Here is a 23,746-nt window from a genome sequence, read left to right as displayed (position 1 = left end):
ACTAAAGAATTTTTCAGAATTATATAAAAGATATAAACGCTCAGTTTCAGGAGGCACAGTGAGTCCTGAGCAGGGTAAGTAAAAATAAATCTCCATTGGATGTATTGTCATGAAGCTGGAGAATATATAAGACAAAGAGATAATCTTAAAAGTAGCCTGAGTGAATCAGCCTGTAGACTGATCACCTACAAAGCAATTAGACTGTTAGACTTCTTCACAGTAATAACAGAAATTGGAAGACAATAGAATAACATCTTCCACTGTTCAGAAAAAGATGGGTAGACAAGTAGCATTCTGTAGTCTGCTAAACTTAAGGAATAAGGGGAAATAACATTTTCAAACAAAGACTGAGAATTTAACAAGCGTCAAGGACACTTGTAAAAGAATTTTTAAAAATGGTTTGTCAGCAAAAAGGAAATTGAGTCCGAAGAATGGTAAAAGATGCAAGAAATTGTGAGCAAATAAACTGGTTAATGTATGAATTTAAATGAGCATTGATTATTAAATAATAGTTTTAGGAATATAGAAACAAGATGGAACAAAAATACTGAGCAATAATTATATGTAAGACAGGAGAGGATGATAGGAATTAAAATACTTTAAAGACTTGGATTCTTTGGGAGGAGGATAGTAATTAACTTAGGTTTTTTAAATTGAAGTATGCTTTTCTAAAATGTAAGAGGGATTATTGAAAGACTAGAAATAGCCAGTAGAGGGAAAAGAAGGAAACAAAGGGTACTTACTTGGTTAACTAGATGGTGAGGAAGGAGGAAAAGAAGCAGAGAAAGCTTGAAAAATAGAAAGTAGCACAAAATACTAACCACAGTACACATAAACAGACTAAACATACAAGTTAAAAGACAGACACTTTTATTGGTTAAACAATTTTGTTACATGCTGATTATAAGAGACATACCAAAAGATTATTATGCAGAGTTGGAAAGTAATGGGCTAGAAAAGTTTGTATACTAGACAAACTCAAGGCTAGTTTGTAGTATAACAGAGTAGACTCTTAAGTGAAAACTTTATTAGTAATAGTCACTTCATCATGATAAAAAATAATTCTCTGGGAAGATACAATAATTCTGAACACTTACACATCATAGCCTTAGATTTTTCCTCAAGGAAAAATTGACAGAAGAAGGAAAAATTCATAAGAGAGCTTTCAATACGCTTCTCTCTGAAACTGATAGGTTAAGCAGCCTCAAAATTTAAACAGAACAAATACAGGCTTGATCTTATACATCTAGCAATCAGGGCAGGATTCAGTTTTTCTTTAGTGCATATGGATATTTATAAAAGCTGACCATGTACTAGGTTTTCTAATGAGTCTCAATATCAGGGAAGGAATATCCTAGAGATCATATTCTCTGGTCTCATTAGGAACTATTTGACAAAAAAGAACCCAAACTCCCATACTTTTGAAGATAAAAATATGCTTTTAAGTAACATATCAAAGAAGAAATCACAATACGAATTAGAAATAATTAGTGATAACTTTTTTTTTTTTTTTTTTTTTTTTTTTTTTGCGGTACGCGGGCCTCTCACTGCTGTGGCCTCTCCCGTTGCGGAGCACAGGCTTCGGACGCACAGGCTCAGCGGCCATGGCTCACGGGCCCAGCCGCTCCGCGGCATGCGGGATCTTCCCGGACCAGGGCATGGACCCGTGTCCCCTGCATCGGCAGGTGGACTCTCAACCACTGCGCCACCAGGGAAGCCCAGTGATGACTTTTATATGACATAGTTTTTAGAGCATGCTAAAGCTAAAAAGAAAAAGGACAAAATAAGTCCAGGTAACTTGGAAGAAAATAATAAAGAGCAGAAATGAACTAGAAGTTGGGGAATTGATAGGATCATCAATTTTGAAAATATACAACTAGCAAACCTCTATTGAGATTACTTAAGAAAAAAGAAGGCACAAGTAAGCGGTTTTAGGAATGAAACGGGGCTTAATTTCAAATACATTGCAATGAGGGAGAATGAACACCATGGAGAACAATAGGGTGTCAGTAAAAACGTGTTAGAAAGGAATTTTCATAGGGCTTGGGCTTGTGTTAGATGATTTTGGATAAGGTTCAAGGAATGGGGCTTTGGTGGGGGTAGTGAATTGAGGCTAAAGCTGTGATTGGTAAAACTGCGACAGTCACACATAATTAGCCAGGGATGTTTGGTCATTTTTGTGGTTTGGTCAACATTCTTGTTTTTGTCTAGGTCTCACATGATATGGACTGGTTTTCTTTTTTGTCTTGAGCTATCACAGTCCCACAGTGATCTTTTCTGATTGTTCATGTTCTTTGTTTTTTAAATTTTGAAAATTTTATTGAGATGTATTTGATGTACTGTTAGTGTTTTCTGAAATTGTTTATGTTCAACAAGGGAACACCACAACCTACCTGTCAGTGCCATGCCAGCTTCTAGCAACACTCAAGCCTGGGTCAGTTCTTAGCTGTCAGGAGCTGCTTTTCTTCTTTTCAGCTATTAGAGAAAAACAGTAATGCCCAGTAAAAGCCAGCCATTGATACAGGTAGATTATATTGAACTTCCTCATAACTGTATAGGGAGTATGTAAAATACTGGTGGATTGTCTTTTAAAAGCTTATATTGGTGGTTTGATGTATGAAACATATTTTACAAAGAATCTCACTGAACCTTTATTTTCAAATAGATTTCCTTTTCTAATTTGGTGCCTTAGGAATTTGTATATGTGTATACTGACAATGCATAAAAAACATTTGAGTTTAGTTTAATTTTTCAACTCCTATCTTGAGGTTTGCATTCAGAGCCTTGTGAATTAATAAATTAAAATTTTTTAAATTAACAATCTCAGTGGTGATGGTCTTTGTTGCTGGATGAAGGATTATTTTTTAGTCAGCTGAAAGTCATTTGCACAAAATGGGTAATTAAATGAGGTAATATTGCCTTTGTTTAAAAAAACAATCATTATTGAATAATCTGACTTTATGTGGCTAATGTGCTGCTTTGGAAGTAACTACTTTGAAGGACAGTGGTGATGTGAATTTACGAATTCTGCATTTTTTTTTAATAGGTTACTTTTTAGGTCAGTTATTTTAGGTAGCTAATTTTTCTTGTTTTTAGGTCAGAAGTAGGCAAGAATGATAAAAAACCTGCAGTCATATTGTACCTTTAATAAGGTGTTTATTGAATATTTTAAGGCTATAAAAGAATTGTGTGAAATAAAATGAGCTTTTGAAGGTACATAATTTCTATTAAAATATATTAAAGCTTTCTGTATTTTTAATTTATTTCACTGTAGTTGAATTCTTTTAATTAACTTATTTTGTTTTGTTTTACCATTATGGGTTGTAAGCCATAGATCTGGCATCAGCAAAGACTAACGAATATTTATTTTTTCCAAAAATTAGTAAGTAGCAATGAAGAATCCTTTCCTTAAAAAGTTATTTGAATGGTGTCAATAGGTATCTTGTTTGATTTTGTTTAACTTTTTCAAGAAGTTATTTTGATTTTTCCTTATTGCATATTATTCTACTGATATCCTTATTGAAGAATATTTCCTAATTTTAAGAAAATTAATGCTTTTATTCCAGTTAATGGCCAGCCAAGACCCCTTGAATCAAGTCAGGTGAAATATCTTCGTCGAGAACTGATAGAACTTCGAAATAAAGTGAATCGCTTATTGGATAGCTTGGAACCACCTGGAGAACCGGGACCATCCACCAACATTCCTGAAAATGGTAGACCATGAAGTCATTTTATTCTGATTTATCCTTTTTATATCTTTTTGAAGTTTTTTTTTCTAACTCTTTCTCAGCAGTAGTAGGATGGCACCTCCATTGTTACCCTTTCTTATTCCTGCATCTGTGCTAATATTCATATCTGTGTTCCCAAACCTGGCCGTTCTTTAAGATTACTGGGAGATTTTATTATACCAATTCCTGGATCTCATCCCAGACCTCTTGGAGGGCAGGGCCTGGGGATCCCATTGTTAAAGTGCCCTCTGGGTGATTGTTTTACAGCTAGTCTTAGACTCCCGGGTTTATGACATAGGTTGGTTTTCAAACCCCTTTGGCTCTTGAACCCTTTTCAATGTAATAGTTAACTAATGAGTCTTAGTAATGGAAATCATTTCATGAATTTTATGTGATATATGAAGTATTAATAGTTTCAAATAAAAAGGTATTCTTAGATTAGTACACTCAAATGGTGTATAGTTTACCTTAAGCACAGTGTTCATAATATGCACAGAAAAATGTATTTTTTTCCATTTTACAGATGACATGTACTATATATTTTTTTAATTGGAGTATAATTGCTTTACAATGGTGTGTTAGTTTCTGCTTTATAACAAAGTGAATCAGTTATACATATACATATGTTCCCATATCTCCTTCCTCCAGCGTCTCCCTCCCTCCCCTCCTCCCTATCCCACCCATCCAGGTGGTCACTAAGCACCGAGCTGATCTCCCTGTGCTATGCAGCTGCTTCCCACTAGCTATCTATTTTACGTTTGGTAGTGTATATAAGTCCATGCCACTCTCTCACTTTGTCACAGCTTACCCTTCCCCCTCCCCATATCCTCAAGTCCATTCTCTAGTAGGTCTGGGTCTTTATTCCCATCTTACCCCTAGGTTCTTCATGACATTTTTTTTTTCTTAGATTCCATATATATGTGTTAGCATACGGTATTTGTCTTTCTCTTTCTGACTTACTTCACTCTGTATGACAGACTCTAGGTCCATCCACCTCACTACAAATAACTCGATTTCATTTCTTTTTATGGCTGAGTAATATTCCATTGTATATATGTGCCACATCTTCTTTATCCATTCCTCCAATGATGAACACTTAAGTTGTTTCCATCTCCTGGCAATTGCAAATAGAGCTGCAATGAACATTTTGGTACATGACTCTTTTTGAATTATGGTTTTCTCAGGGTATATGCCCAGTAGTGGGATTTCTGGGTCATATGGTAGTTCTATTTGTAGTTTTTTAAGGAACCTTCATACTGTTCTCCATAGTGGCTGTACCAATTCACATTCCCACCAGCAGTGGAAGAGTGTTCCCTTTTCTCCACACCCTCTCCAGCATTTATTGTTTTTAGATTTTTAGATGATAGCCATTCTGACTGGTGTGAGATGATATCTCATTGTAGTTTTGATTTGCATTTCTCTAATGATTAATGATGTTGAGCATTCTTTCATGTGTTTGTTGGCAGTCTGTATATCTTCTTTGGAGAAATGTCTATTTAGGTCTTCTGCCCATTTCTGGATTGGGTTGCTTGTTTTTTTGTTATTGAGCTGCATGAACTGCTTGTACATTTTGGAGTTTAATCCTTTGTCAGTTGCTTCATTTGCAAATATTTTTTCCCATTCTGAGGGTAGTCTTTTGGTCTTGTTTATGGTTTCCTTTGCTGTGCAAAAGCTTTGAAGTTTCATTAGGTCCCATTTGTTTATTTTTGTTTTTATTTCCATTTCTCTAGGAGGTGGGTCAAAAAGGATCTTGCTGTGATTTATGTCATAGAGTGTTCTGCCTATGTTTTCCTCTAAGAGTTTGATAGTTTCTGGCCTTACATTTAGGTCTTTAATCCATTTTGAGCTTATTTTTGTGTACGGTGTTAGGGAGTGATCTAATCTCATACTTTTACATGTACCTATCCAGTTTTCCCAGCACCACTTATTGAAGAGGCTGTCCTTTCTCCACTGTACATTCCTGCCTCCTTTATCAAAGATAAGGTGACCATATGTGCGTGGGTTTATCTCTGGGCTTTCTATCCTATTCCATTGATCTATCTTTCTGTTTTTGTGCCAGTACCATACTGTCTTGATTACTGTAGCTTTGTAGTATAGTCTGAAGTCAGGGAACCTGATTCCTCCAGCTCCGTTTTTCGTTCTCAAGATTGCTTTGGCTATTCGGGGTCTTTTGTGTTTCCATACAAATTGTGAATTTTTTTGTTCTAGTTCTGTGAAAAATGCCAGTGGTAGTTTGATAGGGATTGCATTGAATCTGTAGATTGCTTTGGGTAGTAGACTCATTTTCACAATGTTGATTCTTCCAATCCAAGAACATGGTATATGTCTCCATCTATTTGTATCATCTTTAATTTCTTTCATCAGTGTCTTATAATTTTCTGCATACAGGTCTTTTTTCTCCTTAAGTAGGTTTATTCCTAGATATTTTATTCTTTTTGTTGCAATGGTAAATGGGAGTGTTTTCTTGATTTCACTTTCAGATTTTTCATCATTAGTGTATAGGAATGCCAGAGATTTCTGTGCATTAATTTTGTATCCTGCTACTTTACCAAATTCATTGATTAGTTCTCGTAGTTTTCTGGTAGCATCTTTAGGATTCTCTATTTATAGTATCATGTCATCTGCAAACAGTGACAGCTTTACTTCTTCTTTTCCGATTTGGATTCCTTTTATTTCCTTTTCTTCTCTGATTGCTGTGGCTAAAACTTCCAAAACTATGTTGAATAAGAGTGGTGAGAGTGGGCAACCTTGTCTTGTTCCTGATCTTAGTGGAAATGCTTTCAGTTTTTCACCATTGAGGACGATGTTGGCTGTGGGTTTGTCATATATGGCCTTTATTATGTTGAGGAAAGTTCCCTCTGTGCCTACTTTCTGCAGGGTTTTTATCAGATGGGTGCTGAATTTTGTCGAAAGTTTTCTCTGCATCTATTGAGATGATCATATGGCGTTTCTCCTTCAATTTGTTAATATGGTGTATCACATTAATTGATTTGCATATATTGAAGAATCCTTGCATTCCTGGAATAAAACCCACTTGATCATGGTGTATGATCCTTTTAATGTGCTGTTGGATTCTGTTTGCTAGTATTTTGTTGAGGATTTTTGCATGTGTGTTCATCAGTGATATTGGCCTGTAGTTTTCTTTCTTTGTGACATCCTTGTCGGGTTTTGTTATCAGGGTGATGGTGGCCTCATAGAATGAGTTTGGGAGTGTTCCTCCCTCTGCTATGTTTTGGAAGAGTTTGAGAAGGATAGGTGTTAGCTCTTCTCTAAATGTTTGATAGAATTTGCCTGTGAAGCCATCTGGTCCTGGGCTTTTGTTTGTTGGAAGATTTTAATCACAGTTTCAATTTCAGTGCTTGTGGTTGGTCTGTTCGTATTTTCTATTTCTTCCTGATTGAGTTTTGGCAGGTTGTGCCTTTCTAAGAATTTGTCCATTTCTTCCAGGTTGTCCATTTTATTGGCATAGAGTTGCTTGTAGTAATCTCTCATGATCTTTTGTATTTCTGCAGTGTCAGTTTTTACGTCTCCTTTTTCATTTCTAATTCTATTGATTTGAGTGTTCCACCCTTTTTTTCTTGATGAGACTGGCTAATGGTTTATCAATTTTGTTTATCTTCTCAAAGAGCCAGCTTTTAGTTTTATTGATCTTTGCTATCGTTTCCTTCATTTCTTTTTCATTTATTTCTGATCTGATCTTTATGATTTCTTTCCTTCTGCTAACTTTGGGGTTTTTTTGTTCTTCTTTCTCTAATTGCTGTAGATGCAAGGTTAGGTTGTTTATTCGAGATGTTTCCTGTTGCTTAAGGTAGGATTGTATTGCTATAAAATTCCCTCTTAGAGCTGCTTTTGTTGCATTCCATAGGTTTTGGGTCATCGTGTCTCCATTGTCATTTGTTTCTAGGTATTTTTTCATTTCCTCTTTGATTTCTTCAGTGATCACTTCGTTATTAAGTAGTGTATTGTTTAGCCTCCATGTGTTTGTAGTTTTTACAGATCTTTTCCTGTAATTGATATCTAGTCTCATAGCGTTGTGGTCGGACAAGATACTTGATACAATTTAATTTTCTTAAATTTACCAAGTCTTGATTTGTGACCCAAGATATGATCTGTCCTGGAGAATGTTCCATGAGCACTTGAGAAAAATGTGTATTCTGTTGTTTTTGGGTGGAATGTCCTATAAATATCAATTAAGTCCATCTTGTTTAATGTATCATTTAAAGCTTGTGTTTCCTTATGTATTTTCATTTTGGATGATCTGTCCATTGGTCAAAGTGGGGTATTAAAGTCCCCTACTATGAATATTTTACTGTCCATTTCCCCTTTTATGGCTATTAGTATTTGCCTTATGTATTGAGGTGCTCCTATGTTGGGTGCATAGATATTTACAATTGTTATATCTTCTTGGATTGATCCCTTGATCATTATGTAGTGTCCTTCTTTGTCTCTTGTAATAGTCTTTATTTTAAAGTCTATTTTGTCTGATATGAGAATTGCTACTCCAGCTTTCTTTTGGTTTCCATTTGCATGGAATATCTTTTTCCATCCCCTCACTTTCAGTCTGTATGTGTCTCTAGGTCTGAAGTGGGTCTCTTGTAGACAGCATATATATGGGTCTTGTTTTTGTATCCATTCAGCCAATCTGTGTCTTTTGGTGGGAGCATTTAGTCCATTTACATTTAAGGTAATTATTGATATGTATGTTTCTATTCCCATTTTCTTAATTGTTTTGGTTTGTTATTGTAGGTCTTTTCCTTCTCTTGGGTTTCTTGCCTAGAGAAGTTCCTTTAGCATTTGTTGTAAAACTGGTTTGGTGGTGCTGAACTCTCTCAGCTTATGCTTGTCTGTAAAGGTTTTAATTTCTCCATCAAATCTGGATGAGATCCTTGCTGGGTAGAGTAATCTTGGTTGTAGGTTTTTCTCCTTCATCACTTTAAGTATGTCCTGCCAGTCCATTCTGGCTTGCAGAGTTTCTGGGGAAAGATCAGCTGTTAACCTTATGGGAATTCCCTTGTGTGTTACTTGTTGTTTTTCCCTTGCTGGTTTTAATATGTTTTCTTTGTATTTAACTTTTGACAGTTTGATTCATATGTGTCTTGGCATGTTTCTCCTTGGATTTATCCTGTATGGGACTCTCTGTGCTTCCCGGACTTGATTAAGTATTTCCTTTCCCATATTAGGGACGTTTTCAACTATAATCTCTTCAGATATTTTCTCAGTTCCTTTATCTTTCTCTTCTTGTTCTGGAATCCCTATAATTCGAATGTTGGTGCGTTTAATGTTTTCCCAGAGTTCTCTGAGACTGTCCTCAGTTCTTTAGATTCTTTTTTCTTTATTCTGTTCTGCAGTAGTTATTTCCACTATTTTATCTTCTAGGTCACTTATCGATTCTTCTGCCTCAGTTATTGTGCTACTGATCCCATCTAGAGTATTTTTAATTTCATTTATTGTGTTGTTCATTGTTGCTTGTTTCATCTTTAGTTCTTCTTGGTCTGTGTTAAATGTTTCTTGCATTTTCTCTATTCTATTTCCAAGATTCTGGATCATCTTTACTATCATTATTCTGAATTCTTTTTCAGGTAGACTGCCTATTTCCTCTTCATTTGTTATGTCTGGTGGGTTTTTATCTTGTTCCTTCATCTGCTGTGTGTTTTTCTGTCTTCTCATTTTGCTTATCTTACTGTGTTTGGGGTCTGGTTTTTTTTTTTTTTTTTTTGCGGTACGCGGGCCTGTCACTGTCGTGGCCTCTCCAGCTGCAGAGCACAGGCTCCGGACGCACAGGCTCAGCAGCCATGGCTCACAGGCCCAGCCGCTCCACGGCATGTGGGATCTTCCCGGACTGGGGCACGAACCCGTGTCCCCTGCATCGGCAGGCTGACTCTCAACCACTGCGCCACCAGGGTTTCCTTTTTGCAGGCTGCAGGTTTGTAGTTTCCGTTGTTTTTGGTGTCTGTCCCCAGTGGCTAAAGTTGGTTCAGTGGGTTGTGTAGGCTTCCTGGTGGATGAGGCTGGATCTTGTTTTTCTGGTGGGCAGGTCCACGTCTGGTGGTGTGTTTTGGGGTGTCTGTGGCCTTATTATGATTTTAGGCAGCCTCTCTGCTAATGGGTGGGGTTGTGTTCCTGTCTTGCTAGTTGTGTGGCATAGGGTGTCCAGCACTGTAGCTTGCTGGTCATTGAGTGAAGCTGGGTGCTGGTGTTGAGATGGATATCTCTGGGAGATTTTCACCATTTGATATTATGTGGAGCTGGGAGGTCTCTTGCAGACCAGTGTCCTGAAGTTGTCTCTCCCACCTCAGAGGCACAGCACTGACTCCTGGCTGCAGCACCAAGAGCCTTTCATCCACACGGCTCAGAATAAAAGGGAGAAAAAGTAGAAAGAAAGGAAGAAAGAAAGAGGATAAAAGAAAATAAAATAAAGTAACATAAAATAGTTATTAAAATAAAAAATAATTATGAAGAAAAAAATTTTTTAAAAAGAAGATAACAAATATAATGGACAGATAGAACCCTAGGACATATGGTGAAAACAAAGCTATACAGACAAAATCTCACACAGAAGCATACACATAGACACTCACAAAAAGAGGAAAAGGGGAAAAATAATAAATCTTGCTCCCAAAGTCCCCTCCTCAATTTGGGATGATTCGTTGTCTATTCATGTATTCCACAGATGCAGGGTACATCAAGTTGATTGTGGAGCTTTAATCCGCTGCTTCTGAGGCTGCTGGGAGAGATTTCCCTTTCTCTTCTTTGTTCTCACAGCTCCCAGGGTCTCAGCTTTGGATTTGGCCCCGCCTCTGCGTGTAGGTCACCGGAGGGCGTCTGTTGTTCACTCAGATAGGGCGGGGTTAAAGGAGCAGCTGACTCGGGGGCTCTGGCTCACTCAGGCCAGGGGGAGGGAGGGGTGCAGATGCGGAGAAAGCCTGCGGTGGCAGAGGTTGGTGGGACGTTGCACCAGCCTGAGGCTCGCTGTGCGTTCTCCCAGGGAAGTTGTCCCTGGATCCCGGGACCCTGGCAGTGGCGGGCTGCACAGGCTCTCTGGAAGGGAGGTGTGGTTAGTGACCTGTGCTCGCACACAGGCTTCTTGGTGGCGGCAGCAGCAGCCTTAGCGTCTCATGCTCGTCCCTGGGGTCCGCGCTGTTAGCCGCGGCTCCCTCGCGTCTCTGGAGCTCCTTTAAGCAGCAATTTTAATCCCCTCTCCTCGCGTACCAGGAAGCAAAGAGGGAAGAAAAAGTCTCTTGCCTCTTCGGCAGGTGCAGACTTTTCCCCCGGACTCCCTCCCAGCTAGCCGTGGTTCACTAACCGCTTCAGGCTGTGTTCACGCCGCCAGTCCTCTCCCTGTGCTCCGACCTAAGCCGGAGCCTCAGCTCCCAGCCCCGCCCACTCCGGCGGGTGGGTAGGCAAGCCTCTCAGGCTGGTGAGTGCCGGTTGGCACCGATCCTCTGTGCGGGAATCTCTCCACTTTGCCTTCCGCATCCCTGTTGCTGTGCTCTTCTCTGCGGCCCCGAAGCTTCCCCCCTCCGCCACCCGCAGTCTCCGACCGTGAAGGGGCTTCCTAGAGTGTGGAAACGTTTCCTCCTTCACAGCTCCCTCCCACTGGTGCAGGTCCGGTCCCTATTCTTTTGTCTCTGTTTTTTCTTTTTTTCTTTTGCCCTACCCAGGTACGTGGGGAGTTTCTTGCCTTTTGGGAGGTCTGAGGTCTTATGCCCGCGTTCAGTAGGTGTTCTTATATGTACTATTTACATTAAGTTAAAGCAAGGTTTATTGACAAAGTTGGAACTGAATATAGTTTGGGGACCAAATATATAATATAGACTGAAATATAAGTATGGCTTGAAAGTAGATTGTAAAAGAGTTGCTTTCCTCGACTTTTAATATTAGATGTTGCACTTTAAAAATAAACTTATTTTTTTAATAATTTTTGTGTTTGCATATAAGTTTCACATGCTTAAAACTGTCCATATTGTGAAATAGTAGTATTTTATAGACTCTGGATGACTGGCTGTAAGGGGCTTAATAGAAGATAGTTTTGTGGAAAAGTGGTATTGTATAATCCCTTGCAACCTTTAGATTCTGAGATACTCTCTTTTTGGCCCCATTTAAATTGTGGAGTTTTGTTTGATTTAGTTAAAGGTGCATTATCCGTCATTTCCCTCTTCCTCCAGCCATGTGGAATTGTGTTAGTGGTAGATGGCTTGATAAATGTTTGGTGATTGATTAGTAATTTCTAGTTTCACTTCCAGATTTCAGAACATACTAAAGAGATGTGCTGAAATACTACAGTGAGATCCTTCTGGCCTCTTTATGATGAAACCTTTTACATTTCAGGTCAAAGCAAATGGCATTTTTGAATCCTATCTCTCCAAACAAATATCTTTAAACAAAAATCTCCAATTTTAGGTCAAGGATCTGAAGAAAACTTTTGACCATTTTCCCAGAAGAAATCATAGATGCTGATACCACTACATTTGCATATAACTTGAAGGAGTTAAAGCATCTGTAGAATATTATGAAACTTAGATCAGAATTCAACAAGTAGAGCCAGTACTGTGCAGAAACCTACAGTAGCCTATATTCTGCTCTAAGGAATAGATTTATAAGCTTTTTGGTTTTGGTGAAACAACCTTTCTCTTCACTTATTTCTCTCCACATACTGCTTTTCTTTATTAGTTTATTTCCAGGTGTTCATATGTTTTATTGTTAATATCTCACCTATGTTAATGTAAAAGATGTTAAAAATTGGTTTCTTCTCTGCATCTTGGAAATCATATCATGTATTGTTTCTTTATATGGCCATCCTTCTAGTCATTGTGTCCTATCTGAGTTACTTAATGAACTGAATAGTACATTCTATGCTTTTTTTCTATAATTAAATTAATTAATTAATCAATTTTCATACAGCAGGTTTTTACTAGTTATCTATTTTATACATATTAGTGTATATATGTCAATCCCAATCTCCCGATTCCTCCCACACCACCTCTTTCCCCCCTGGTATACGTACATTTGTTCTCTATGGCTGTGCTTCTATTTCTGCTTTGCAAATAAGGTCATGTATACCATTTTTCTAGATTCCACATATATGCGTTAATATGTGATATTTGTTTTTCTGTTTCTGACTTACTTCACTCTGTATGACAGTCTCTAGGTCCAGGGACGTCTCTACAAATGACCCAGTTTCATTCCTTTTTATGGCTGAGTAATATTCCATTGTATATACATACCACATCTTCTTTATCCATTCGTCTGTTGATGGGCATTTAGGTTGCTTCCATGACCTGGCTATTATAAATAGTGCTGCAGTGAACATTGGGGTGCATGTGTCTTTTTGAATTATGGTTTTCTCTGGGTATATGCCCAGTAGTGGGATTGCTGGGTCGTATGGTAGTTTTATTTTTAGGTTTTTAAGGAACCTCCATACTGTTCTCAATAGTGGCTGTATCAAATTACATTCCCACCGACAGTGCAAGAGTGTTCCCTTTATTCCACACCCTCTCTAGCATTTGTTGTTTGTAGATTTTCTGATGATGCCATTTCTGACTGGTGTGAGGTGATACCTCATTGTAGTTTTTTTTTTTTTTTTTTTTTTTTTTTTAGCTGTGTTGTGTCTTTGTTTCTGCGTGAGGGCTTTCTCTAGTTGCAGTGAGTGGGGGCCACTTAATCGTGGTGCGTGGGCCTCTCACTGTCGTGGCCTCTCTTGTTGTGGAGCACAAGCTCCAGATGCGCAGGTTTAGTAGTTGTGGCTCACGGGCCTAGATGCTCCGTGGCATGTGGGATCTTCCCAGACCAGGGCTTGAACCTGTGTCCCCTGCATTGGCAGGTGTATTCTTAACCACTGCGCCACCAGAGAAGCCCCCTCATTGTAGTTTTGATTTGCATTTCTGTAATAATGAGTGATGTTGAGCAGCCTTTCATGCACCTCTTGGCCATCTGTTTGTCTTCTTTGGAGAAATGTCTATTTAGGTCTTCTGCCCATTTTTGGATTGGGTTGTTTGTTGTTTTAATATTGATCTGCATGATCTGTTTATATATTTTGGAGATTAATCCTTTGTCCGTTGATTCATTTGCAAATATTTTCTCCCATTCTGAGGGTTGTCTTTTCGCTTGTTTGTAGTTTCCTTTGCTGTGCAAAAGCTTTTAAGTTTCATTAGGTCCCATTTGTTTATTTTTGTTTTTATTTCCATTACTCTAGGAGGTGGGTCATAAAACATCTTGCTGTGATTTATGTCAAAGAGTGTTCTTCCTATGTTTTCCTCTAAGAGTTTTATAGCGTCCAGTCTTACATTTAGGTCTTCAATCCATTTTAAGTTTATTTTTGTGTATGGTATTAGGGAATGTCCTAATTTCATTCTTTTACATGTAGCCATCCAGTTTTCCCAGCACCACTTATTGAAGAGACTGTCTTTTCTCCATTATATATCCTTGCTTCCTTTGTCATAGATAAGTTGACCATAGGTGTTTGGGTTTATCTTTGGGCTTTCTGTCCTGTTCCATTGATCTATATTTCTGTTTTTGTGCCAGTACCATATTGTTTTGAGTACTGTAGCTTTGTAGTATAGTCTGAAATTAGGGAGTCTGATTCTTCCACCTCCATTTTTTTCCCTCAAGATTGCTCTGGCTGTTTGGAGTCTTTTGTATCTCCATACAAATTTTAAGATTTTTTTGTTCTAGTTCTGTAAAAAATGCCATTGGTAATTTGATAGAGATTGTATTGAATCTGTAGATTGCTTTGGGTAGTAGAGTCATTTTCACAGTATTTATTCTTCCAATCCAGGAACATGGTGTACCTCTCCATATGTTTGTGTCACCCTTGATTTCTTTCATCTGTGTCTTATAATTTTCTGAGGACAGGTCTTTTACCTCCTTAGGTAGGTTTATTCCTAGGTATTTTATTCTTTTTGTTGCAGTGGTGAATGGGATTGTTTCCTTAATTTCTCTTTCTGATCTTTTGGTGTTAGTGTACAGGAATGCAAGAGATTTTTGTGCATTAATTTTGTTTTTTTTTTTGCGGTATGCGGGCCTTTCACTGTTGTGGCCTCTCCCGTTGCAGAGCAGAGGCTCCGGATGTGCAGGCTCCGCGGCCATGGCTCATGGGCCTAGCCGCTCCGCGGCATGTAGGATCTTCCCGGACCAGGGCATGAACCCGTGTCCCCTGCATCGGCATGTGGACTCTAAAACACTGTGCCACCAGGGAAGCCCTGTGCATTAATTTTGTATCCTGCAACTTTACCAAATTCATTGATTAGCTCTAGTAGTTTTCTGGTAGCATCTTTAGGATTATTTGTGTATAGTATCATGTCATCTGCAAACAGTGACAGTTTTATTTCTTCTTTTGCAATTTGTATTTCTTCTCTGATTGCTGTGGCTAGCAGTTACAAAACTATGTTGAATAATAGTGACGAGAGTGGACATCCTTGTCTTGTTCCTGATCTTAGAGGAAATGCTTTCAGTTTTCCACCATTGAGAATGATGTTGGCTGTGGGTTTGTCATATATGGCCATTATTACGTTGAGATAGGTTCCCTTGATGCCCACTTTCTGGAGAGTTTTTATCATAATTCAACACCCAACACCAAGGAAGCCCTATGCTTTATTTTTATAGATGGTTGTAACTTTTTTTTTCTCTCCTGTACTTAGATTGCTTACCTATTTTATGAAATTTCCTAAGCTTGTAAGCTCTTAGAACATATTCTGATTTTATAATCTCAAGAAAAAAAAACAAGCATAAAATAGGCCAAAAAGCTACATCAGAAACTGAAAGTCTGGTTCACCAAACAGAACTACCACTCAGGGGCTTCCCTGGTGGCACAGTGGTTGAGAGTCCGCCTGCCGATGCAGGGGACACGGGTTTGTGCCCCAGTCCGGGAAGATCCCACCTGCCGCGGAGCGGCTGGGCCCGTGAGCCATGGCCGCTGAGCCTGCGCATCCGGAGCCTGTGCTCCGCAGCGGGAGAGGCCACAACAGTGAGAGGCCCGCGTACCACAAAAAAAAAAACCAAAAAACAAAACTACAATTCAGCTGTCAGTGCTCTTTAAAATGCTGTGCCTTGGGCTTCCCTGGTGGCGCAGTGGTTGAGAGTCCACCTGCTGATGCAGGGGACATGGGTTCGTGCCCCGGTCTGGGAAGATCCCACATGCCGCGGAGCGGCTGGGCCCGTGAGCCATGGCCGCTGAGCCTGCGTGTCTGGAGCCTGTGCTCTGCAATGGGAGAGGCCACAACAGTGAGAGGCCCGTGTACCGCAAAAAAAAAATATAGCTACCTATGTTTTTCAGCACTCTACCTCTGTAATGGACTCCTTGGACACTTGCTTGGACATTTGCTTTCCTCTATGAGGCAGATGATGTGTAGGCCACCTTAAATACTGGATTGACCTGTAGCAGTAGCTCTGCAGTAGCTACTGGAGGAAGTAGTGAGCTAGTGGACATACATTGTGTTCCCTGGTGAATTTAGTTTGCCCTAAGTGGAAGTATGCATAGGTAGTGGAAGGTGGCACTGTGAGGGGAAATAATCATAAGATTGGTGTGATGTGCTCTTGGGATGTGGCCTTGGAATTAGAGGAGGGAAATTGGTGAGGAAGATGGATGACTGGCAGACTTATTTTAAAGCAGTAGTTATAGAAGCTTTCTTACAGAAATTTAGGAAATATTAATGTAACTAAAGGAATGATAGGAATAAATGAGAGCTGTAAGCCCATGTGTGCTTATATTCCACTTAGTCCGTACATTTTTTCACAAGATAAATTTGGTCTTGATCACAGAGATGATTTAATAACTGATGTTCATTTACTTGGTTGGTAACAGAAAGGAATTGATAATTGTCTGTTATTTGAGTAAGTGGTTAGCAGTATTCTTTTCGTTAACTTGTTCGTTTTGTTTTTATTTGTTTTTATTTGTTGGCCTTAAGTTTCTATTTATAAAATGTAGGTTATTCTTGAACCCCTTTTCTTTCACAAGGTAGTGTAAATGCCTGTTTAGTACCGTAGTATCCTTAGAAGAAAAGCATGGTTTAAAATTTTTCCTGCTCATAATGTTTAAAATTCTATTTTTCAAAATATTTTATTATGGAAAAATTGAAACATATACAAACAGAGGCATAATACTATAATGAATTTCATGAACCCACACAGCTTCAACAATTATCAATTCATAGTATCATGCCATCTATACTTGCACACATTTCTACCCCCCCATGTTATTTTGAGCAAATCTCAGACACATATCGTTTTATCTGTAATAAGTAATAAGTATTTTAAAGGAAGACATAGTAAATTAAAAGTATGCATTGGCTTGAGGTTTCCATGTACTTTAATAATGAACCAGAAGACAAGTAAAAATAAAACATAGAAGTTGATATCATAACTTTAGTTAAGCTTTTTTATCCTTTTAGAAAATAAAGCATTAGTGCACAGTATGAGTCTGATATTAGGATATAGGTCATAGGTCTTCAAAAAGAAGGATAAAAATGTTTCTGTCTGTAAAGGTGCTTGTATTTTTTTTCTCATCTGATAATTCTTAGGGAAGGACATACATAATAGCTTTCTCAAGAAATTTTATCTATTTTGCATCTCTTTTTGACCTTTTTTCCTGATTTTACAAACAAAAATATAAACAAGTACAAAGAAGAAGGTAAAATTATCTATAATCCTATTTTCAGAGATACCCTCAACATTCCAGAGTATATGCACATATATATTTTGCTGTCATATATTTTATAGGCCTTATTGAGTATAGATAAAATAGAAACAAGTTTTTGCTTATTTCTTTTATAGATACTGTGGATAGTAGGGAAGAAAAGCCTGCTGCTTCTGATTCTTCTGGGAAACAGTCTACTCAGGTTATGGCAGCAAGTATGTCAGCTTTTGATCCTTTAAAAAACCAAGATGAAATCAATAAAAATGTCATGTCAGCATTTGGCTTAACAGATGATCAGGTTTCAGGTAAGTTAGTGCCTTCCTCCCATCCTTTATTCCCCCTCTCCTTCCTCCCCTTTCCTTCTTTCCTTCTTTAATGGAAGATAACTTGGATATGGTGAAGTGCTCAGATCTTAAGAGTTCAGTTCAATAAATGTTTATACCCTATATATATATATATATATACACACACACACACACACATATACCTTATGTACATACCCTATGTAAAATACCAACAAGATCAAGATGTAGATGATTTCCAGCACCCTGGAAAGCTTTCTCATGGCCTCTCCCAGGCAATAGAACTGTCCTCTTTAAAGAATAACCAGAATAACCTCTGTTGGTTCAGGTAAATTTTATCAGAAGTAGAATTCAGAGGGTTTATTTTTTAAAAAATCTGAATCATTTATAATCTTATTTCAGATGTGTTGCTGGATTTAAATTATATTTGATATTCTTTCTTTTGATCTTAAATTAAGGCAATTTAAATGAAGATTTCTGGTTTAATTTAGTGTAGAAACTGCTTTTATTTGAATGTTTTTAACCTTAAAACAGCATCTATACTGTGCTTTCTTTTTATATTTTGGGCATCATTTCTTCAACATTTTTTCTGCTTTCTCTCTTTTGGGATTCCAATTATATGTACACTGGAGAGCTTGATTGTCCCATGGCTCTCTGAGGTTCATTTTTCTTCACTCTTTTTTCTCTCTGTTCTTCAGATTGGATGATTCCTGTTGATCACTCTTCACGTTCACTGATTTTTTTCTACCATTTCCAATCTGTTGTTAAACCTTTCTAGTGAATTTTACCTCTCAGTTACTGTGCTTTCAGCTCTAGAATTTCCGTTTGGTTCTTTTTATAGTGTTAGTTTTTTCTGTTAAGATGCCTTACCTTTTCATTCATTAAGATTGTATTTCCCTTTAATTCATTGAAGGTATTTTTATTTAATTCTTTAAAATTACTTATAAAGCTGCTTTGAAATGTTTGCTACATCCAGCATCTGGGCCTGTTTGGAATCAGTTTCTTCTGCTCTTTCCCTCAGGGGAAACTGAGTATGGGTCACGTATTCCTGTTTCTTTGCACATCTGACAGTTTTTGATTGAAAACTGGACATTGTGGTTAATATGTTCTAATAACTTGGTATTCTTCAGTCTAATGCTCTCCCAGCTGAGCTATTTCAGCAAAGACTTGGAATTCTTTTAGGTTCTTGTGAGGATTTTTTGTTACTGCTGCTCTAGTATTTACTCAAATTACTCCTTCTTCCTCCTGGGATTATAGCAGCTGACCGCTCTGCTAAGTCCTTTCAGCTCTAGGTGTGCTGCTTTTTCTTCTGTGCCCTTTTGGTGTCACCCTCTCCCCTCCTACCCCCATGGTCAGCTGGGGGTTTGGGACTGAGCTTATACTCGTATTTTAGGTTTCATTCCTTCAGTGACTCTCTTAACTCAAGGGCTTTTCCCCTCAAGTTTCTGGCTGCTTGACCAACCATGAAGTTAACACCGGTTTTCTGTGGTTCGAGCTGCAGAGGTTGGGGTTTGCAATTCTCACCTGTTGTAATTCCAGGGGGGTAAACTCTTGGTGTCTGCTGACATTTGGCTGACCTCTAGTCATTTCAAATAGTTGTTTTCTTCTATTTTGTCCACGTTTTTAAGTTATTTGTGGGAGGTTTTACCTGATCAGTTTACTTTGCCATTATCAGTAACTGGAAAGATAGAAAAAGAAAATTAGTAGAAAAAATCCTTTGAGACTTTTATGGGATTATTTATTAAAGAGAATTGTGTGACATTCTGAAAAAGAGAGGTGAATACTTATACATGATGTATGTTCTTGGTAAAAGAAGACATCACATAAGTGGTCCATCTGAAAAACACATTTTTAGAGCAACTGAAATATGAGTTAATATTACAGCTTCGTAATATTTAAGACTTCAAGATATGCCAGATAGAGGGAGTAAATAGTTATATATGAGGTCAGGCTTAAAATTTTTGATTAGAATATAGTATAGACCAGACTAATATGATTACTGTGATTCATATTATATTTGAAGACCATTTTTCTGGTAGCTTTGTATGTTGAATTGAAGTAGGAAAAACTGTACACATAGAAAATGCCAGGATACTTTGTGAAGTTACTCAGGTTATGATGTGAAAAACTTGGCTACAGTAGTGAATGGGTACATGGAGGGATGAACTATTATGATAGGAAAAGCAACATTAACTAATAGCTTATGTACAAGGAAGAAAAGAGGAGTGGAAGTAATATTTTTTTAGGATAATAACATAGTGTGTTTGTATTATCTGTGTTATCCTTCTTAGAAGGGACGTGTGTATTTATTTGTCTACATGTTGATAAATATCAGTGAAATGGTGGTACGCAGGAGCGACTGTCCATTTTACTCTGGCAGTCATCAGTTTCTCTTGCATTACCAGTACCATTATCCTAGTTTAGGTTCTCATCAATATCTGGACTATCAGCTTCCACCTATGTGCCTCTAATACAGTGCTAAGTTCTGGGATATACCAGTGCAAAGGATAGAGGTTTGGCCCTCAGGGAAATTAGTCTGCTAGTAATAGCAAGTACTTATGTGGAGCTTTCTAAGTGGTATTCACTTTTATAAGCTCTTGCTATATAATCATTTTTTAATTTTCATTTTTAATATATTTTATATTAAATATATTAATATATTTAAATAATGTTTTAATATATTTCTTTTTAAAATATTTTTTGTTGAGGTATAGTTGATGGTACAATATTATATAAAGTTTCAGGTGTACAACATAGTGATTCACAATTTTTAAAGGTTATACTCCATTTATAGTTATAAAATATTGGCTATATTCTCTGTGTTGTATAATATATCCTTGTAGCTTACTTATTTTATATATAGTATTGATAGTTTGTACCTCTTAATCCCCTATACTTCTTGCCCCTCCCCCATAACCTCTTTTATAAGTGTTTGCTATAAGCTCTTATTAACTCACAATCCTTACAGTAACCTTATGAAGTAGGAATTAGTATTTCTTTTGTACAGATGAGGAAACTGAGGCACAGAAAGAGATCAAGTAACATGCCCAGAGTTACACAGCTACTAAGTGGCAGCATTGGGAATTGAACCTAGACAGTCTGGCTCCAAAACTTGTGCTTTTAACCATTCTTCTATATTGCCCAAACAAAAAGAACTTAAAGAAGTCAACATATCTATAATCTACAGTTATCTTCAGAATGTCTTTTTACAGTATGGGAGCTGTAGCAAATTCTCTCCATTTACTTCTTTGTTCATTATTTTAGAAGAATTTTGAGTGGTTCCATGTGTAAGAGAGCTAGGTCTTGTGAGGCAGATGGAAGGAATCAGAAAGGGACCTGGCCCAAAGAGCTCCAAGTCTAAGAGGGAAGATGAGGCCTCTTCAGAAATACAAAGTAGAAGTTGGTAAGGGTCTTAATAAAAGTATACTCCATAGAAGTTCACAAGTGAAGAAAAGTATTTATGGGTGAAGAAGCCTTACTAGAAGTGTGGAGTTATAACTGAGTTTTAAGGAATGTTTATTTAGATATGTGAAAATGTGAAGGGAACAGTGATTAATGAAATGGAGGCAGAGAAAGTATTAGATCTATTGGGGGAATAGGGAATAGGTTAGTTTAACTGAAGGGCATGTGAGAAGAGGAATTGTGAGAAATGTTTGGACCCTTGAATACCAAGCTAGAGGCTTGAACTTGATTTATGGGCAGTGGAGGCCCATTGAAGAATGAAATGAGGGCTTCCCTGGTCAGTGGTTAAGAATTCACCTGCCAATGCAGGGGACATGGGTTCGAGCCCTGGTCTGGGAAGATCCCACATGCCGCGGAGCAACTAAGTCCGCGCACCACCACTACTGAGCCTGCACTCTAGAGCCTGTGAGCCGCAACTACTGAAGCCCACGCACCTAGAGCCCATACTCTGCAACAAGAGAAGCCACCGCAATGAGAAGCCTGTGCACTGCAACGAAAAGTAGCCCCCGCTCGCCGCCACTGGAGAAAGCCGGCACGCAGCAACAAAGACCCGACGCAGCCAAAAATAAATAGATAAATAAATAAATAAATTTATTTTAAAAAAAAGAATGAAATGATACTTTTGGTTGATCTAAAAATAGATTACATAAAGTGGTGGATACTGTTATCGCAGAGGTGAGTTTTGGTTTTTGCAGGGGGAGTTTAGGACTCAGGAATGTAGCACTCCACACTTTACAAGGAAGGATTTCCAGTTGTAGCTTTGGATTCTTGAGAGATTGGAGCAAAGGAAAAAAGTATATACATCAATATATAAGGCTGCATTTGGGTTGTGCTTATTCTATAGTACTTTTATTTTTAGTCTCTTAACCAAACTTATTATTGAGCTTGTTGGGGACAGGTCTTGTATTAGAAACTGAGCTGACTTTTCATGACCACCCAGGGCCACCCAGTGCTCCTGCCGAAGACCGTTCAGGAACTCCCGACAGCATTGCTTCCTCCTCCTCTGCAGCTCACCCACCAGGAGTTCAGCCACAGCAGCCACCATATACAGGAGCTCAGACTCAAGCAGGTCAGAGTGAAGGTAAAATAGAGCTTAGAGCACATGTGCGGAAAGGTACATGTGCAGAAACGTTTATTATGGCATTGTTGGTAACGGTGAAAAGCTTACGTGTGCATTCACGCTATGAACACGGTTGTAAAAATTTTTGATGTACTGACATAGTATACTTTTGGGTTAAAAATACCAAATAGAACAATGTCAGGTATGCTTCTGATTACTGAAGAGGAAAAAAAGCTAAAAATGTTCAAAGCATAATATTTAGGTGCTATTTTATTCCCTTCTCCCTTCCCCTCTTGCAACTGTGTATTATTTTTGTAATTTAAAAAATAGAGGTAAAGCGTAACATTAGTTAAGTAGTTTTTTTGAAAGATAAATAGCCATTTATATTTTTGTGCATTTAGCAATATGTCTTTTGTGGAAAAAGCAATGTATTTTAAATCAAACTTTTCTTCTCTAAATGATGTGTTCTCGGATGAGCAGTTTAATCTCTCTGGGTTTTTATATTCTCCCACTTGTGACTTGTGAAAATTGGACTAAATCAGTGGTTTTAAAAGAGGGTCTTTAGTCCTGAATGAAATAGAACTTAAAAGCTCAGTATTTAAAACAAGTAAGGGGTCACTGCCATTGTTGAAGGGGATTGAGGGGCCGCAAGCTCAGGACAGCAGACACTGAGGTGCCTCATTGAAACCCTTGGAGCGCTGCAGAACGTCGCCTCGGGGTTACTCATCTAGGGTTCCTTCTAGATGTTAAAATGTTATTTCTTTGAATTGCCCATGCTTGTTAGGCCCTTTAAAGCCCTATGTTTTACTTTAAAACAATCACCAGGTGGTGCTCTATTTGCGTAAAGGGGCCAGGTGGTATGACAGGATGTATTTTCAGCACGATAAGCAAGTGACTGAGTTTATTAATCACATTAAAACAAACAAATAAACCCCCCAAAACAGTCTAAAATGAACCGAGCACTTTTGTAATAGATTTCTAATTATTCTGTGGTGGTACTTTTAGGTTTGTCCCATTGGATAAATGATAGTGGTAGAGACTAGCAGGTGGCATTTTGCTAATAAATGAGTGGTTTGGGAAGAATTTCTTACTGCTAAAGCCTCTTCTCAACCAACTTTAGTCATAGTCTTTCCTTTGTACCAAGATGCAACTGCCAGAACTGGAATAAGCTAGAATTGAGGCAGATGTGTCTGAAACAGGGAGGAAGAAGCAGAGTTTGGATATGATGGGAGTTTAATGGCTATATCAGATGAACTAACATCTGTTTTGAAAAAAAAAAAATCCCATTTTAAGCCGTGTATACTGTTGTAGGATGACAGTTGGAAGGGTAATTGTACCAAATAATGTTTGCTGTTCACTTATAAAGGAATGGGATTTAAGGTTCTGCTAACAATATCTCAACTTATTCTATCAGGGGTTTGTTTTAATGGAAAATTTATTTTCAAATAGGTAAAACTTTAGTAATATAAAAGGATATACAGTGGAAATTAGAAAATGCTGTTTCCCACTTCTGACCCCCAGCAACCAAGTTCCCTTTTCTAGAGGCATCAGGTTGACACCATTT

General features: G+C 38.0%; 1 protein-coding gene across 4 annotated transcripts in view; it reads left to right on the top strand.

Annotated features, from left to right (window-relative positions):
* Nucleotides 1-23,746, top strand: part of TFG (trafficking from ER to golgi regulator) — a 43,321-nt gene that overhangs the window by 11,089 nt on the left and 8,486 nt on the right. For 3 of the 4 annotated variants that reach the window (XM_079923111.1, XM_079923109.1, XM_079923110.1), the window contains exons 4-6: nucleotides 3,567-3,713; nucleotides 17,496-17,663; nucleotides 22,063-22,203. In XM_079923111.1, the coding sequence (XP_079779237.1) occupies nucleotides 3,567-3,713; nucleotides 17,496-17,663; nucleotides 22,063-22,203 (456 nt within the window). The remainder of the gene's footprint in view (nucleotides 1-3,566; nucleotides 3,714-17,495; nucleotides 17,664-22,062; nucleotides 22,204-23,746) is intronic. The other variant, XM_079923112.1, reaches the window with a different exon arrangement.

The sequence above is a fragment of the Stenella coeruleoalba genome, assembly GCF_951394435.1.
Source record: "Stenella coeruleoalba genome assembly, chromosome: 5".
Classification (NCBI taxonomy): domain Eukaryota; kingdom Metazoa; phylum Chordata; class Mammalia; order Artiodactyla; family Delphinidae; genus Stenella; species Stenella coeruleoalba.
This window is presented reverse-complemented; position numbering and strand designations above follow the sequence as displayed.